The sequence below is a fragment of the Ovis aries genome, chromosome 3 (genome assembly GCF_016772045.2).
Source record: "Ovis aries strain OAR_USU_Benz2616 breed Rambouillet chromosome 3, ARS-UI_Ramb_v3.0, whole genome shotgun sequence".
NCBI classification, from domain to species: domain Eukaryota; kingdom Metazoa; phylum Chordata; class Mammalia; order Artiodactyla; family Bovidae; genus Ovis; species Ovis aries.
Genome location: NC_056056.1, coordinates 197077709 through 197094393, shown reverse-complemented (window position 1 = coordinate 197094393; position 16685 = coordinate 197077709). Strand labels below are relative to the sequence as shown.

The window sequence follows — 16685 nt, the reverse complement described above, 5'->3', positions numbered from 1 at the left end:
GTAATAGAAATCAAATGTGCCTCATTACCGGGTCCCACATTGCAGTGCAATGTACAAACAAACACGTGTTCAGCACTGGAGCCCTTCAAACTTGTATATGTCCTTTTGTATGTATCCACTTACTGGCTTCATCAGTTGCTCAAGTAAATACTAGATGAACTATCCTATAAAAGGGCTTCCTCAGTGGCTCAGATGGTAAAGAATCCACCTGCAGTGCAAAAGACCCCACTTTGATCCCTGAGTCAAGAAGATCTCCTGCAGAAGGGAATGGCTACCCACTGCAGTATTCTTGCCTAGAGAATTCCATGGACAGAGGAGCCTGGTGGGCTACAGTTCAAGGCACCACAAAGAGTCAGACATGACTGAGTGACTAATAATTTCACACTTTCATCCTATAAAGGGAAATTAAAAGTATGTCCACAGAGTATAGCAGACAGATTCTACCACCAGGAATCCTTGCTGAGTTCTCTGTCTTTCCAACCCATGCTTCATATTCCCTGCTTCCATCATCAATACTGAAACACATAGCTTTTCTCAAAATGCTGTGAAATATCTCTGGGAGTGGTAGAAAGCAGTGCTTCTCAGTGACGTGCTATGTCATCCAGCAGTAGGGAGCAGATTCTAAAGGAGAGATTCAAAATTACCCTTTAAAAACTTGTCAGTACTTGATATGCGTTCAGTTCAGTTTAGTTCAGTTCAGTCACTCAGTCGTGTCCAACTCTTTGGGACCCCATGAATTGCAGCACGCCAGGCCTCCCTGTCCATCACCAACTCCCAGAGTTCACTCAGACTCGCGTCCATTGAGTCGGTGATGCCATCCAGCCATCTCATCCTCTGTCGTCCCCTTCTCCTCCTTCCCCCAATCCCTCCCCGCATCAGAGTCTTTTCCAATGAGTCAACTCTTCGCATGAGGTGGCCAAAGTATTGGAGTTTCAGCTTTAGCATCATTCCTTCCAAAGAACACCCAGGACTGATCTCCTTTAGAATGGACTGGTTGGATCTCCTTGCAGTCCAAGGGACTCTCAAGAGTCTTCTCCAACACCACAGTTCAAAAGCATCAATTTTTCAGTGCTCAGCCTTCTCCACAGTCCAACTCTCACATCCATACATGACCACTGGAAAAACCATAACCTTGACTAGACAAAACTTTGTTGGCAAAATAATGTCTCTGCTTTTGAACATGCTATCTTAATTAATTCTTACAAAAGTCTTTGAGGACATTACTGTTATTTTCTCTAATTTATGAATCAAGAACTAAGATAGAAGTCTCTGTCATTATAATTTGTCCAGAGTCCTAGTCATTGGGTGGTGGTACCCTTGGGAGGGTGTCATGTAGGAATTTGGTGATTCTGTTTCTCTGTAATTCCAACACAGTGTTTGCTCTTCAGCATTGGGAAAGTTGGCTGTTTCTTTAGTTAGTACCAAATGACATAGTTATCCTGCATTTATGGCCATTATATACATTAAGTTCATATCCTTAGCAACTATAATCAAATGTGTTACAAGATGGTAGTATGGTAAGAGGCATTCAACACTAGGACCACGTGTGACAGCAACAGGGCCACTCCCTTGTCTATGGGCAACATGCTCTTTTATAAATGAAAACTCAGGCACAATTGCTCACCCGTTTTTGTTTTTTTGTTTTTTTTCCCTCACATTTAAGAAAAATCTAACAAGGTCATTAATCTAACAGCAATTAAGTGCTCAAGGGATGTGACTCTAATTTTCCGAGCTCAGCAGGAACTGTTTTGTTGAACTTGGTATAGCCAAAGACCACTCTGAACCATTGGGATGAAGCCCAGAGGTACTATTAACATTTAGATTGCATAATTCACATCTGAGGAAGTTGCTTCTGTGAATTATTATGTCCTCAAATAGGTTATGTGCTTGACACTTTAAAATCCAACATCATTCATTTTTCAAGTATGTATCTATTTGTTAAGGAACAGTTCAATAAATGGAAGAATGCTCATTTTAAGGAGACTGCGCCACAGCCGTTTCAGGGTGCAGCCATTGCAGTTGGCATGCTTGGTCCATTTCATTAATACTGTATTTCAGAATAGGGTGGTCTCCACTGCCAGGGCTACTGACACTCAGCAGTTTTGCACTACAGGAAAGCCTCAGCACAACAGGGCAGATGTTCTTGATCTCCAATGGGCCATCCACATGGCCCAGCAATCCTACCATACTTATCCTTGCAGGATAAACCTCCAGTCTCTCCGACCCGCTGTTTACTACTCCTTATTTTACACAGACAGCCACACCTCCTACTTTATTGTGGAAAAAAGAAAAAGAAAAAGGGAAACAGAACAGAGTCTGCTTTTGTTCTCAATACAAAACTCAGAAACATATTTACATCACAACTTCTTTCTTGTTGTGATAATAGACAATTAGTTTTTCCTTTCCAAAGCCAGTCCCTCCATCTGTGCTTTGGAGCCATCTCCTTCTCACCTTCTTACATACATTATACTGGACCTAATGCCTGATGATCTGAGGTGGAGCTGATATAATAGTAGAAATAAAGTGCACAACAAATGTAATGCACTCGAATCATCCCCAAACCACCTCCACCCCCATCCATGGAAAAATTGTCATCCACAAAACCGGTCCCTGGTACCAAAAAGGCTGGGGACTGCTGCATTATACTACCAAGAATTCATACTTCCCTGCATTCCTCTCCTATCTATTTATTTATTGGCCACACTGTGAGACTTAGAGAATCTTAGTTCCCCAACCAGGAATTGAACCTGTGCCATCGCTTCCCTGGGGGCTCAGACAGTAAAGAATCCACTTGCAAAGCAGGAGATGTGGGTTTGATCCCTGAGTCAGGAAGATCCCTTGGAGGAGGGCATGGCAACCCACTCCAGTATTCTAGCCTAGAGAATTCCATGGACAGAGGAGCCTGATGAGCTATAATCCATGGAGTTGCAAAATGTCAGACACGATTGAGTAATTAACACTTTCACACTTCATGGCAGTGAAAGCACAAGGTCCTAACCTTTGGACCTCCACAGAATTCCCTCTCTCTTTTAAATAATACTGTTAAATATGCTTATTTCTACAAAGTTTAAATGACCTTGCCTCAAACCCCCCATTTCCATGCATTTTGCTCACCTTCACAAATTTCATGAAAGAGGTATCTAAACTCCTGATCTACATTTCTTACTTCTGATTCCCCACTTCAAACTGAATTTATTCTTCATTACTTGATAAAATCAGTGACCTTCACTGTGCTAAACCCAACATTATTTGGGCTTCCCAGGTGGTGCTAGTGGTTAAGAACCCTCCTGCCAATGCAGGAGACATATAAGACTCAGGTTCCAACCCTGGGTTGGGAAGATCCCCTGGAGAAAGAAATGGCAACCCACTCCAGTATCCTTGCCTGGAGAATTCCATGGACAGAGAAGCCTTGTGGGCTATAGTCCATAGGGTTGCAAAGAGTCAGACACAACTAAAGTGACTTAGCATGCACAACATTATTTATTCTTCATTTTACCTAATTTACCTGCAGATTTCAGCAGTGTTAACTATTCCATCTTCAGAATAGTGATGATCTTTGCTTCCCTTCTAGATTTCTCCCCCAGGCAGTGTCCAATGCAGGGTGACTTCCTTTTCCCAAGCCTCTAGAAGTCAGATTCCTGGAGATTCATCTTAGCCCTTTCCTTTCTCTTCTCACTGTCCTAATGGGGATTCTCAGGTGACTCGGTGGTAAAGAATCCACCTGTCTCCAGCACACTGCTATCAGCTACATCCAAGGCCTCTATCAATGTTTATATCCAGATGACTCATACAAAGTTTAATTGAACATTTTATTTTGAGATACTTGCAGATTCACATGTAGTTTTAACACATAATGCAAAGAGATCACATGGGCCCTTTATCAGTTTCCCTCACTGGTAGCATCTTATAAAATTGCAGTACAATATCATGACCAGCTTCTTAATATTGATACCATCCAGGTACAGAATAGCTTCGTCACCCCCAGAGCCTCCATGTTGCCCCACTTCCCTCTCACCCCCTCTCTCTCTCCAACCTTAGCCCCTGGCAACTACTAATTTGTTCTCCATTTTGATAATTTTGTCATTTCAAGAGTATTATATAAATTAAGTCATTCAATAATGTAACTTTGGGGACTGGCCTTTTTCACATAGCATAATTTACTGGAGAGTCATCCAAACTGCTGTGTCTATCAGTACTTTGTTCTTTTTATTGACAGATAATATTACATGGTGTATATACACCATAGTTTGTTTAATTATTCACCCATTGAGGAACATTTGTGGTATTTTCAGTTTCTAGCTATTGCAAGGAAAGCTGCTTTATACATTCACATATAGGTTTCTGTGTGAATATGTTTTCATTTCTCTGAGACAAAAGCCCAAAAGTATAATTTTTGGATTGTATGATAGCTCATGTTGTTGCTAACAAACTGCCAAGTGGTTTTCCAGAGTGGCTGTACTACTTACATTCTCACCATCAATGTATGAGTTATCCATTTTCTCCATGTTCTTACCAGCATTTGGCATGGTCATTAACTATATATTTTAGTCATTCTTATGGGCATGTCATTGTGGCTTTAATTTGCTTTTCCCTAATAACTAATGGGAATTCTCAAGTGACTCGGTGGTAAAGAATCCACCTGCCAATGCAGGAGACACGGGTTCAGTCCCTGGGTCAGGAAGATCCCCTGGAGGAGGGCATGGCAACCCACTCTTGTATTCTTGCCTGGAGAATCCCATGGACAAAGGAGCCTGGCGGGCAATAGTCCATGGGGTCACAAAGATTCAAACGCTACTGAGCACACACATGACTGAGTACCCCGCCCCCACACACACACACATACACAATAACTAATGATGTCAACCATTCTTTATGTGCTTATTTATTGCATATCTTCTTCCATGAAACATTTCATGTCTTTTGCCCATTTTCTAATTATATTCTTTGTTTTTTTTGCTGTTAAAGTTTGAGAGTTCTTTACATATTCTAGACACTGCTCCTCTGCTGGCTATGGGATTTGCAAACATTATGTCTCAGTGTATAACTTTCCTTTTCATGCTTTTAAACACTTTTTGCATAGCCCCCAAATTTTCTTTTGTGTTCTCTTCCAAGAAATTTTGCTTTTATATTTTGTATTTAAGTCTGTAATCCATTTAAGTTAATTTTTATATTAGGTATGAGATTTAGATCAAAGTTTATATTTTTGCCTATGGAAGTGTGATTGTTACAGTGTCATCTGGTCAAAAGACTGAAATCTTTTTCCATTAAATTGTCTTTGCCCCTTTTTCAAAAGTCAGTTGGGCATATTTATTTGAGCCTGTTGTTGTTTAGTTACTTAGTTGTATCCAACTCTTTGTGATGCCATGGACTGCAGCATGCCAGGCTTCCCTGTCCTTCACTGTCTCAGAGTTTGCTCAAACTCACATCCATCAAGTCGATGATGCCATTCAACCATCTCATCCTCTGTCGCCCTCTTCTCATCCTGCTCTCAGCCCTTCCCGGTATTAGGGTTTTTTCCAGTAAGTCAGCTCTTTGAGTCAGGTGGCCAAAGTATTGGAGCTTCAGCTTCAACATCAGTACTTCCAATGAATATTCAGGGTTGATTTCCTTTAGGATTGACTGATTGATCTCCTTGCTGTCAAAGGGATTCTCAAAGGTCTTCTCAAGCACCACAATTCAAAAGCATCAACTCTTCAGTGCTCAGTACAGTCTAACATCTGTACATGACTACTGGAAAAACTATAACCTTGGCTATACAAATTAGTATTTCTGTGTTATTTATCCTTTCCCACAGATCTATGTATCTCTTCCTCCACCAATACCTAGCTCCTTACTCACCTGTTTCTGATACCCCCTGGAGAGGGAACTGAGGTACCTCAATACAGCCTTGTGAGCATGGAAATTTAAGCTCCCCACTATTCATCTATTCTAGTGTGGTAAGGGAGTATGGTCACAGTTTTTCTGTGATATTTGGCTGGAGTAGAGTAGTTATTGTTTAAACATTTTCTGTCTTGTCAAGCTGCCCTTTTGGCTAGAGAGAGCAGGCCTTCTTTTGATCATGTTTTTGCCTACATCCACTGGCATTTCCATATTGCTGGCTTCTTGAGTTCTATGTCTGGAATATGTGAGGCAGAAATATATGTTGTTCCTTGAGGTCTCAGGTCCCTATTAAGTCTCTCCTCTTCTCTACACCCTTTAAGAATCTTCTTATATTTGTTTTATATATAATTTCCAAGGGGTTTTGTGTACTTAGTGGGAGAAATAAGGAAAAATATGCCTATTCAATCTTCCCAAAAGTCACAAAATTTTACTTCCAGTTTATATCCTTTCTTTGTGGTCCAGAAGTAAGTGTTGCAATAGCTCATTATCCTCTGTTCTTGTAAGTCTCGGAGGTAACTTGCTCAAACTGAGCCCACTCTGCATGTTGCGCTGTCACCTCCCTGATACACAAACCAAAAAATATAAAATTCTTCTTAGCTCTTCTTTTTGCTTCCATTTTAACCATCATGGAGTCCTCTTGATTTTTTTCTTCAAAGTAGTTTTTAATTCTTTCCACTTCACTGTATCCAGATATTTCCTTGGTGGCTGAGATGGTAAAGAATCTGCCTGCAATGCCAGAGACCTGCATTCAATCCCTGGGTCAGAAAGATCTCCTGGAGAAGGGAGTGGCAACCCACTCCAGTATTCTTGCCTGGAGAATTCCATGGGCAGAGGAGACTGGTGGGCTGCAGTTCATGGAGTTGCAAAGAGTTGGACATGACTAAGCACACATGCACACACACACTTTTCTGTATCTGCATGCCACAATTCTAATCTAAGCAACTCTCACCTCTAATTAAAATCTTCTGCAAACACCTCTTACCTGATCTGCCCACATACACCCTCCCTGTTTTACGTTCTTTTCCATATTACAGCTGGAAAGATCTTTTCAAAAACTATTGTTATTATTCAGTAAATTTTCATTGCTTTTAGGGTATTGGTTTTTAAAATCTTTAACCTCCACCTACCTATTTAGTTCAGTTCAATTCACTCGCTGAGTCGTGTCCGACTCTGCGACCCCATGAATAGCAGCACGCCAGGCCTCCCTGTCCATCACTAACTCCCAGAGTTCACTCAAACTCATGTCCATCAAGTCAGTGATGTCATCCAGCCATCTCATCCTCTGTTGTCCCCTTCTCCTCCTGTCCCCAATCCCTCCCAGCATCAGAGTCTTTTCCAATGAGTCAATTCTTCGCATCAGGTGGCCAAAGCATTGGAGTTTCACTTTAGCATCAGTCCTTCCAAAGAACACCCAGGACTGATCTCCTTAGGAATGCATGTAAGAATTAAAGATTTTAAAATTTAAAAAATAAAAAACTAGAATGGACTGGTTGGACCTCCTTGCAGTTCAAGGGACTCTCAAGAGTCTTCTCCAACACCACAGTTCAAAAGCATCAATTCTTTGGCTCTCAGCTTTCTTCACTATCCAACTCTCACATCCATACATGACGACTGGAAAAACCATAGCCTTGACTAGACGGACCCTTTGTTGACAAAGTAATGTCTCTGCTTTTGAATATGCTATCTAGGTTGGTCATAACTTTCCTTCCAAGGAGTAAGCGTCTTTTAATTTTATGGCAGCAATCACCATCTATTAGCATTCCATATATTAGTCGTCCACTATAAATACCTATAGTATGCTAACATTTTAGATGCATGCCTCTCTAGATAGGTTGAAGTCATCTAAGGAGCAGAGTGTGCAGGCATGCTCAGTCGCTAAGTTGTATCTGACTCTTTGAGACCCCATGAACTGTAGCCCACCAGGCTCCTTTGTCTATGGAATTCTCCAGGCAGGAATACTGGAGCAGGTTGCCATTTCCTTCTCCAGAGGTTCTTCCCAATCCAGGGATTGAACTTGCATCTTCTGCATTGGCAGATGGATTCTTTACCACTGAGCCACCTGGAAGCCCAGGGCAGAGACATTTCCTAAATCTCTGTGTACCCTCAGTGCAGTAAGAATCTGCATATAGTTAATGATGATGACCTTGGTATTCTAGTGACCTGATACAAGCAGCTTATATCTATAGTACAATTAACAGGGAAGCTTATGCATAAGTGATAACAGAAAGCAAATTATTAGTTGTCCTGCTGTTTCCCATGCCAAGAGAATTTGTCTCAGTAATTAGTATTTATTTATAAGAGAAGTATCCTTAGATTTCCCAAGGATATATACATTTTTAAACTACTACTTACTTCCTACCTATATTGAAAATTTATACAAAATATTCCCAGCATTTTTACAGAATAATAATTTCAGGGAAAGACTGATCATAAGTTAATAAAAAGATTAAATTTGACAACAAAATGACAGAATCATAAAAATAAGTTTGTTTACACCATCTTCCCACATAAATGGTAAATTAATCTCAGCTCTTCACTGTGTGAGCTTGTATTTATTTACTGTCGCAGTCATTGTTACATACAAAAAAATGCTGTTTGAGATATTAAAAAATATAAAGGTAAAATACTTCATGTTCCCTTGAAAATCATACAGATCACTGAGGGAAATTCACGAGATTACTAGATACTATATAAAATAAAATATATTAGCTGTAGGACTAAGCAAAAGGATAAGGCAGAGTAAGGAGAAATCAGCAAAGGAAAGATTAATTAGAGAAAACTTATTACAAAAACTTTTGATCCTGGTCTCTAAGAATAAGGATATTAAGAGGGAAAGAAAAACATATCCAGAAATGGCAAACTATACAAGTAAAATGTGCAGAAGCACAAATAGGGCTTAGGCAGGTAATAGTAAAACCACTTATCTGGAAAAGGAAAAAAAAGGATAGTCACAATAAGGAATTTCTGGTTTATTTGTACAGCTATAAGTGAGAGATTTCCAACATATCATTCAGAATGCAGTACAGTATAGACTCTAAGAGATCAAATAGTTTCCAACCTTCCCTCTTGCCACAATCAATTTAAATCTCAGACTTATGAGTATTGCTTTAACTTCAGACACAGGCTCTAATACATTAATTCTGCAACTTGGGATTGTGGTCACATTTGAGTAGACTTATAAATCACAGTCCAGCTACAATATTTACAGCTTGTTGGACTGGGGTAGCATTCTGTTCCATATGTGAGTCTTCCTACTGTTTATAGAAAAATCTTAGTCAAAGTCTAATTATTTTTTAAAATTTCTCAAAAGTGAGCCATGCAAATCATATAGAAAAGATGCCACAGTTTAGACTATCACAATATTTAAACATAGCTAAAATTCACTTCAGTTCAGTTCAGTCGCTCAGTCGTGTCCAACTCTTTGCGACCCCATGAACCGCAGCATGCCAGGCCTCCCTATCCAACTCCCGGAGTCCACCCAAACCCAAGTCCATTGAGTCCATGATGCCATTCCAACCATCTCATCCTCTGTTATCCTCTTCTCCTCCTGCCCTTAATCTTTCCCAGCATCAGGGTCTTTTCAAATGAGTCAGCTCTTCACATCAGCTGGCCAAAGTATTGGAGTTTCAGCTTCAACATCAGTCCTACCAGTGAACACTCAGGACTGATCTCCTTGAGGATGGATGGCTTGGATCTCCTTGCAGTCCAAGGGACTCTCAAGAGTCTTTTCCAACACCACAGTTCAAAAGCATCAATTCTTCGGTGCTCAGCTTTCTTTATAGTCCAGCTCCTACATCCGTACATGACTACGGGAAAAACCATAGCTTTAACTAGACAGACCTTTGTTGGCAAAGTGATGTCTCTGCTTTTTTATATGCTGTCTAGGTTGGTCATAACTTTTCTACCAGGGAGCAAGCGTCTTTTAATTTCATGGCTGCAGTCACCATCTGCAATGAATTTGGAGCCCAAAAAGAAAAAGTCTGTCACTGTTTCCATGATTTCCTCATCCATTTGCCATGATATGATGGGACCAGATGCCATGATCTCAATTTTCTGCATGTTGAGTATTGAGCCAACTTTTTCACTCTCCTCTTTCACTTTCATCAAGAGGCTTTTTAGTTCTCCACTTTCTGCCATAAGGGTGGTGTCATCTGCATAGCTGAGGTTATTGATATTTCTCCCAGCAATCTTGATTCCAGCTTGTGCTTCATCCAGCCCAGTGTTTCTCATGACGGACTCTGCATATATGTTAAATAAACAGGGTAACAATATACAGCCTTGACGTACTCTTTTCCTGATTTGGAAGCAGTCTGTTGTTCCATGTCCAGTACTAACTGATGCTTCATGACCTGCATACAGATTTCTCAGGAGGCAGGTCAGGTAGTCTGGTATTCCCATCTCCAAGAATTTTCCAGTTTGTTGTGATCCACACAGCCAAAGGCTTTGGCATAGTCAATAAAACAGAAGTAGATATTTTTCTGGAACTCTCTTGCTTTTTCCATGATCCAACAGGTATTGGCAATTTGATCTCTGGTTCCTCGGCCTTTCCTAAAACCAGCTTGAACATCTGGAAGTTCACGGTTCACATACTGTTGAAGACTTGGAGAATTTTGTACATTAGTTTGCTACCGTGTGAGATGAGTGCAATTGTGCGGTAATTTGAGTATTCTTTGGCCTTGCCTTTCTTTGGGACTGGAATGAAAACTGACCTTTTCCAGTCCTGTGGCCACTGCTGAGTTTTCCAAATTTGCTGGCATATTGAGTGCAGCACTGTCACAGCATCATCTTTTACGATTTGAGATAGCTCAACTGGTATTCCATCCCATTAGCTTTGCTCATAGTGATGCTTCCTAAGGCCCACTTGACTTCACATTGCATTAAGCCTGGCTGTAGGTGAGTGATCACACCATCGTTATTATCCGGGTCATAAAGATATTTTTTGTACAGTTCTCCTATGTATTCTTGCCACATCTTCTTAATATCTTCTGCTTCTGGCAGGTCCATACCCTTTTTGTCCTTTATTGAACCCATCCTTGCATGAAATGTTCCCTTGGTATCTCTAATATTCTTGAAGAGATCTCTAGTCTTTCCCATTCTATTATTTTCCTCTATTTTTTTGCATTGATCACTGAGGTAGGCTTTCTCATCTCTCCTTGCTATTCTTTGGAACTTTGCATTCAAATAGATATACCTTTCCTTTTCTCCTTCACCTTTCGCCTCTTTTCTCAGCTATTTGTAAGGCCTCCTCGGACAACCATTTTGCCTTTTTGCATTTCTTTTTCTTGGGCATGTTCTTGATCACTGCCTCCTGTACAATGTCCTGAACCTCCACCCACAGTTCATCAGGCACTCTGTCTATCAGATCTAATCCCTTGAATTTGTTTGTTACTTCCACTGTATAATCATAAGCAATTTGATTTAGGTCATACCTGAATGGTCTAGTGGTTTTCCCTGCTTTCATCAATTTCAGTCTGAATTTGGCAATAAGGAGTTCATGATCTAAGCCACAGTCAGCTCCCAGTCTTGTTTTTGATGACTGTATAGAGCTTCTTCATCTTTGGCTGCAAAGAATATAATCAATCTGATTTCGCTGTTGGCTATCTGGTGATGTCCATATATAGAGTCTTCTCTTGTGTTGTTGGAAGAGGGTGTTTGCTATGACCAGTGCATTTTCTTGGCAAAACTCTATTAGCCTTTGCCCTACTTCACTCTGTACTCCAAGGCCAAATTTGCCCATTACTCCAGGTGTTTCTTGACTTCCTACACTTGCATTCCAGTCCTCTATAATGAAAAGGACATCTTTTTTGGGTGTTAGTTCTCAAAGGTCTTGTAGGTCTTCATAGAACCGTTCAACTTGCTTCTTCAGCATTACTGGTTGGGGCATAGACTTTGTTTACCTTGATATTGAATGGTTTGCCTTGGAAATGAACAGAGATCATTCTGTTGTTTTTGAGATTGCATCCAAGTACTGCCTTTCAGACTCTTTTGTCGACCATGATGGCTATTCCATTTCTTCCAAGGGATTCCTGCCCACAGTAATAGATATAATGGTTATCTGAGTTGGATTCACCCATTCCAGTCCATCTTAGTTCGCTCATTCCTAGAACTGTCGAGGTTCACTCTTGCCATCTCTTGTCTGACCACTTCCAATTTGCCTTGATTCATGGACCTAACATTCCAGGTTCGTATGCAATATTGCTCTTTATAGCATCAGACCTTGCTTCTATCACCAGTCACATCCACAACTGGGTGTTGTTTTTGCTTTGGCTCTGTTCCTTCATTCTTCTGAAGTTATTTCTCTGCTGATCTCCAGTAACATATTGGGCACCTACCAACTTGGGGAGTTCATCTTTCAGTTCACTTTCAGTTCTTTCTTTTAGTTTATATATTTTCTCTAATTTATATATGTTTCTTTTACATATTTGAGATATGTTATCACAGGAAGTTAAGCATAACTAAAAAATTTTCCAAGAGAAATCAGTTTGGTCAGACATATTTTTCTCTATCAATGAGAGAAGCATATCTATCACACTGAAAAATGAAATTTCAGGAAGTTGTAAAGTTTGAGAGTCTTTCAAAATTATTTCAAAAACTTCACTCAATACAGCCAATATACTACAGAGAGTAAGAAAAATAATTAGAAGACTTTTATATATAAAATTAAGGTTTTTTCTGATTATAGAAGTCTAAGATTTTGCTAAAACTCACTGAAATATTACCTGTAGTGATGACCCCATGGTTGAATGATTTATAAAAAATGCTACCAAATTCAAATGTCCACTCAAGGGCTTATGCAGCCAAAGAGATCACAGGGAGAAGCAGGAAGTAAATTAAACATTTAAGGATAGATGGGATCTCACACATAGAATTTCTGAAGAGAAAGAGAGATTTAGCTATGGCTAGGTTTAGCTCCTGGAGAAGGCAATGGCACCCCACTCCAGTACTCTTGCCTGGAAAATCCCATGGACAGAGGAGCCTGGTGGGCAGCAGTCCATGTGGTCACTAAGAGTCGGACATAACTGAGCAACTTCACTTTCACTTTTCACTTTCCTGCTTTGGAGAAGGAAATGGCAACCCACTCCAGTGTTGTTGCCTGGAGAATCCCAGGGATGGGAGAGCCTGGTGGGCTGCTGTCTATGGGGTCGCACAGAGTCGGACACAACTGACGTGACTTAGCAGCAGGAGCAGGTTTAGCTCCAATAATAATTTTATTAGTATGGAGACTAAGAACAGTATTCAAAATTAGTGAGTGTTTACTATATGCCAGGCTATGTTTTAAGTACTTTTACTCATTTAATCCTCTCAACTATCTAAGGAGTCAAGTGCTCTTATTCCCATTTTACAGAGGAAGAGATTTAGCCACTCAGAGGCCAAGTGACTTGTTCAGGGTTGCAAAACTAGTAAGTTGTTGAATAGCCTTGCCTAGCTGGCAAGGCTACAGTCTGTGCCCTCTGCATGAACCTCTTACATCCATTCACAGATGTGTAGCTCTCTCTGTGTCTGGCCTTTGTGTATATGTTCTTAGTCCTCACAGCAATTCTAAGACCTAGGTATTGTTCAGTCACCAAGTCATGTCCAATTTTTCACAACCACATACTAACAGTGTCTGGTCATATTTCCTCCTTTCTGATCAATACTTGTATTGTACCTAGTATAAAATGAAATATAGCTACCTGGACATGGAACAACAGACTGGTTCCAAATAGGAAAAGGAGTACATCAAGGCTGTATATTGTCACCCTGCTTATTTAACTTATATGCAGAGTACATCATGAGAAATACTGGACTGGAAGAAACACAAGCTGGACTCAAGATTACCAGGAGAAATATCAATAACCTCAGATATGCAGATGACCCCACCCTTGTGCCAGAAAGTGAAGAGGAACTAAAAGCCTCTTGATGAAAGTGAAAGAGGAGAGTAAAAAGTTGGCTTAAAACTCAACATTCAGAAAATGAAGATCATGACATCTGGTCCCATCACTTCATGGGAAATAGATGGGGAAACAGTGGAAACAGTGTCAGACTTTATTGTTTTAGGCTCCAAAATCACTGCAGATGGTGACTGCAGCCATGAAATTAAAAGACGCTTATTCCTTGGAAGAAAAGTTATGACCAATCTAGATAGCATATTCAAAAGCAGAATTACTTTGCCGACTAAGATCCATCTAGTCAAGGCTATGGTTTTTCCTGTGGTCATGTATGGATGTGAGAGTTGGACTGTGAAGAAGGCAGAGCGCTGAAGAATTGATGCTTTTGAACTGTGGTGTTGGAGAAGACTCTTGAGAGTCCCTTGGACTGCAAGGAGATCCAACAAGTCCATTCTGAAGGAGATCAACCCTGGGATTTCTTTGGAAGGAATGATGCTAAAGCTGAAACTCCAGTACTTTGGCCACCTGATGCGAAGCGTTGACTCATTGGAAAAGACTCTGATGCTGGGAGGGATTGGGAGCAGGAGAAGAAGGGGACGACAGAGGATGAGATGGCTAGATGGCATCACTGACTTGATGGACATGAATCTGAGTGAACTCCGGGAGTTGGTGATGGGCAGAGAGGCCTGGCGTGCTGCGATTCATGGGGTCGCAAAGAGTCGGACACAACTGAGCGACTGAACTGAACTGAACTTTTTCCCTTACTAGGCATATCACAATGAATTGGTAACATCAGTGTTTTTCACAGGTTACCTTCTGAAAGAATTTGTCATGCATATCTTAGCTTTTTTTTTTCTGAACTATAGTTGATTTACAATACCATCATTCATTTTAGCTGTAGAACACAGTGATTCAATATTTTTTATGCATTACAAAATGATCAACACAATAAGTCCAGTTACCATCTGTGTCCATACAAAGTTATTACAGTATTATTTTGACTATATTCCCTATGCTGTACATTATGCCCCTATGACTTATTTATTTTATAACAGGAAGTTTCTAACTCTTAGTCTCCTCTACCTATTTCACTAATTCCTCCATCTCTCTCCCCTCTGGCAACCCCAGTTTGTTCTCTGATTCTATGAGTCTGTTTATGTTTTGTTGTGTTTGTTTTTTAGAATCTACATGTGAATGAAATCATATAGTACGTGTCTTTCTGTGACTCATTTCATTTAGGATGATGCCTTCTAGGTACATCCATGTTGTTGAAAATGGCAAGATTTCATTCTTTTTTATGGCTGAATAACATTTCATTATATATATATCACAAAAATATACATATATATACATATGTGTGTGTACATGTATATATATCTCACATCTCCTTTATCCATTTGTATATTGATGGACACTTAGGTTGCTTCCATATCTTGGCTGTTGTAAATAATGCTCCTCAATTTGTTGAAAGTGAAAGAAAGTGTTAATCCCTCAGTCTTCCCAAAGACTGTAGCCTGCCAGGCTCCTCTGTTCATGGAATTTTCCAGGCAAGAATACTGGAGTGGGTTGCCGTTCCCTTGGGATTCCCTGGTGGCTCAGATGGTAAAGTGTCTGCCCACAATGCAGGAAACCCAGGTTCAATCCCTAGGTTGGGAAGATCCCCTAGAGAAGGAAATAGCAACCCACTCCAGTACTCTTGCCTAGAAAATTCCACGGAGGGAGGAGCCTAGTGGGCTACAGTCCATGGGGTCGCAAAGAGTCAGACATGACTGAGCGACTTCACTTCCTTCTCCAGGGTGTCTTCCCAATCCAGGGATCGACCCTGAGTCTCTCTCAATGCAGGCAGATTCTTTACCATCTGAGCCACCAGGGAAGACCATTAAAGAAAAGAAAAAGAGAAAGTACCATGAGGTTAAAAACATGATCTGTTCTATCATTTCATACTTTAGCAATAAATATATTTTCTGTAAAATCACATTCCCTATATTAACTTTAATGGATAATAGTCACATCAAAAATAACTTGAAATTACTATTTGAGACAGTATAGGTCAACTTTGTAAAATAACTTGTCCTTCCTTCTCCGTTACAGCTCAGATACATTATTCAAAGCCTATAATTAGCAAGCTTCTCTAACCATCCTACAATGAAGTTCATCCATTAGAGCGGAGAGAAAAATAACAAAAAAAATTCAAATGGAAATAAGTTGTTGTAACTGCCTAATTTGACTCTTCCAACAATTTCTCTTCCTGCTTATGATTGTTCTTGCTTTTCTTTCTTTTTTTTTTTCTTTTTTTGCTTATAGAGACCGAGCCCCTTTTATTTTTACTTCAGAGATGGAGTACTTTATTACAGAGGGTGGGAAAAACCCACAGCATTTTCAAGATTTTGTGGAGCTTTGCTGTCGAGCTTATAATATTGTCAGAAGACACAGCCAGCTGCTCTTGAACCTGCTAGAAATGGTAAGTCCCTTGGGGAATTAACAGAAATAATAAGCTTCACTTGCTTCTGTCTTTCAGTCATCTATCTTGGCTAATGGTTTGGAGTTCCCCAAAGAGCTATTCAAAATGGAATGGAATGAACAAACTAAAAGTACCATTGTACATCTTTCCAATACATTTCTTAACAGTTCATAACATTAATTCACAGTCATTGTCTCAAACCTTTCTCTTCACAATAATATTGATATATTCAGGGATTATTTCAGTATATTTTGATTAAAGATCAAGGACAGTAATTTAGAATATTATATGAGTTGCACAGTGCTTTAGGATTTTTTCAAAAGTATTTTTAAAATACTATCTCATTTTCACATTAAGGCAACCCAATTATGTAGAACAAGCAAGGATTTTTCGTGGTTTCCCTCCCAATCCCTTTGATCACTTGCTTATTTTCCAGGAGAAACTGAGAGTCAAAAATGTGAGATGACTTGCTAGCA

General features: G+C 40.0%; 1 protein-coding gene across 18 annotated transcripts in view; it reads left to right on the top strand.

Moving 5' to 3' along the window:
• PIK3C2G (phosphatidylinositol-4-phosphate 3-kinase catalytic subunit type 2 gamma) overlaps window positions 1-16685 on the top strand; it is a 668476-nt gene that overhangs the window by 518002 nt on the left and 133789 nt on the right. For all 18 annotated transcript variants that reach the window (XM_060413352.1, XM_060413355.1, XM_060413356.1 and 15 more), the window contains one exon: window positions 16053-16209. In XM_060413352.1, coding sequence (XP_060269335.1) covers window positions 16053-16209 — 157 coding nt within the window. The remainder of the gene's footprint in view (window positions 1-16052; window positions 16210-16685) is intronic.